Source organism: Pholcus phalangioides, unplaced genomic scaffold (assembly GCF_987345545.1).
Source record: "Pholcus phalangioides strain wild (caught in Gottingen) unplaced genomic scaffold, Ppha-v1.0 ptg000032l_1, whole genome shotgun sequence".
NCBI classification, from domain to species: domain Eukaryota; kingdom Metazoa; phylum Arthropoda; class Arachnida; order Araneae; family Pholcidae; genus Pholcus; species Pholcus phalangioides.
Window position 1 is genome coordinate 3,199,535 of NW_028301622.1, and position 2,495 is coordinate 3,202,029.

Below are 2,495 nucleotides of genomic sequence, written 5' to 3' on the forward strand. Positions count from 1 at the left end.
TCTTCCCTCGTTGGCTTGTTGGCTAGTGTGAGCCCTTCGTGTCACATTGGTCCAACCAGGTGCCAGGTCCTTCAGCATGAGGGGAGGGGGTTGTTCGATTATTCAAAAGCTCCTCAGCTTTTGGTTGGGTGCTTCACAGTTTAAACACTGATCATTGGGACTTTGTTTCTTGATTACTCTTTCACTGGATCATCCTATTTGAAGTCAGAGTCTTCCCATATTTCGACCGCTTCTTCTCTCTCCGATTGCTCTCCCTCTGTGTCGTATTCTTCGTCTTCTAATTCTTCTATTTCCTGGGAGAGTACCCTATCGACGCTGTCTTCGGCTTCTGCCCTTGCTCTCAGTCTTTCGCTCCTCCTCAGTTGTTGCGTTTCATGTGGAGTCTGGATGGTCTCATCCCTCTTGGTGTGGAGATGTTCCTGGTTGGCCTCTAGGAATTTAACCAGGTCTTGATGGTTTCCATTGCTTTTCCATCTCTCTCCATCCTTTTGAACCATTCATGCTCCAACTGAGGGAGCGGCTTAACCAGGTGGAAATCTGAGGTCTTTTCGCACTCTGTTGCGTAATGCAATGGGCTTCCGACTCCTCCACACAGGCACTTGTCATTGTTTGAGATCCCGAAGCGGAGGAAGTGGGTGGGGAACGGCCCGTGGCCCGAGAAGAATATCGTCTTCTCTCTGCTGCAAGATCTCTCTCTCCACTGTATTTTGGGCAGGACCCTATGGGTTAACTTCCCATGTGTGGCGGGGTGGTTCCAGAATTTCTGCCATTCTCCAAAGATGTGAATCTTTATTATCCTTTTTGCAGTCGCTGCTGGAATCTTCTTTTCCAGGAGGATCGTACGGCTCAAGGTTGCTGCCTTGGCCAATCGATCCGCCTCCTCGTTCCCTTTTTCTCCGACATGGCCACGAACCCAGTTCAATTGGATGTTTGGATTTTTTAATAGAGCCCTGCGGACGGTCCTGGCGTCCTCGTGTCTCGTGAGGGGGTCTCTTATGGCTTCCAGGCCGGATCGGCTGTCTGTGTATACTTTGGACTGGGTCGTTGTGTTTTCCAAGCTGCTTACCGCTTCTCTTAGAGCGAAGAGCTCCGCCTGGAAAATCGTGCACCCTGTCAATATCCTCTGCTTCCACTTCTGGGTTACTACGTCATCCTCGTATCTCACGAAGGCAGCACCCGTTCCATCCTGGGTTTTAGAACCGTCTGTGAATATGGTGGTTCCTTCGTATGAGATAGGGCCCGTTTCTTCCAGGGTGATGATCTGGCTCTCCTGGATGTCGGTGGCGGGGTGCATATCCCAGCCTATCCTTCTCTGCTCTATCTCACTCCACTGGTATTGGGCCTCCCCCAGACTAATGTTCCTCTTGAGTCTTGTCACCATAGCTGCTTTGGCGACATACTCCGTCTGAAGACTCAGTGGGGGAACTCCTGCGATGGCCTGCATGGCTGCTTTTGACGTCTTGTGGTAGGCTCTTGTGAGAAGGTGCAGGAAACCTCCCTGCAGGCTGTCCAGCTGCCTCTTGAGCTTCTCTGATGGGTCCTGGTACCACGCAGCAGCTCCGTATGTTATTATCTTGACAGCCACCTGGTCGTACAGTATCCTTCTGAGCTTCTGCGTTAGTCCCCATCTTGGGCCTGCCATGCTCGCCAATGTTTGAAGGTTAGCGTTCGCCTTGGCTCCCTGGGTTTTTACGTGTGATATCCAGTCCAGGTCTTTGTCCAGAGTGACCCCAAGATATTTCATCGTCTTCTTCCATGGGATCCTGGTTCCCTTCATCCTTATCTTGGGTCTCTTGATTCTTGAACTGTACCACAGGTAAGAACTTTTTTCGATTGCCGGCTCCAGATCGTTGTTGTGTAGCCAATTGGCCATCTGATCCAGAGTCCTGGTGGCCTTTCCTTCCATCTCTTTCCATTTCTCTGTGGCCATGACTATGAGTATGTCGTCCGCAAAGGCCTGGACTCGTACTCCCTCTTCCCAGGACTGTTTAAGTAGGCCGTCCACCGTGACGTTCCACATAAGGGGGCCCGAGCACGAGCCCTGCGGACTACCTCTCGTTTGGTCATGTTCCATGAGCTTACCTCCCAGCTCCATGCCCACTTTCCTGTCTTTCAGGAGATGCATCAAAGTCTGTTAGCTGATCGGTTTCACCGTCGATTGCACGGTTCCGTTCGGCATATATACGCTCCAGCGAAGGAATATCTCTATCTCCTCTGTAGCTTAGTGGTCAGAGCACTCGTCCGGCAATCGATGGACCCGGGTTCGACTCCCGGTAGAGGCAGAGATGAGTTTTTTCCTTCCTTAAAAAAAAAAAATTAACATCTCAAATAATAAATATCTTCACAACATCCAGTCTTTTGTATAATTTTATATACCGAATATTTGTCACTATATACAGGGATATATCATTATCTGTACGAAATAATAATGTACCTTTGAGACGACCAACTGAAATTTTTACTATACCGCACTGTCGAAAAGAAATTTTCCGGAA

At 49.5% G+C, this 2,495-nt stretch overlaps 1 protein-coding gene across 1 annotated transcript; it reads right to left on the bottom strand.

The window, feature by feature from the left end:
• Positions 1-430: 430 nt before the first annotated feature.
• LOC149066233 (uncharacterized) lies at positions 431-2,095 on the bottom strand. The gene has a single exon (XM_089253095.1). It carries the CDS (start codon positions 2,093-2,095, stop codon positions 431-433), a length of 1,665 nt encoding a protein of 554 aa, XP_089109221.1.
• Positions 2,096-2,495: the final 400 nt, after the last annotated feature.

What these genes read in the sequence shown, in the direction of transcription:
- LOC149066233 (XM_089253095.1), bottom strand. Translation starts at nt 2,095, where the DNA reads ATGGAGCTGGGAGGTAAGCTCATGGAACATGACCAAACGAGAGGTAGT.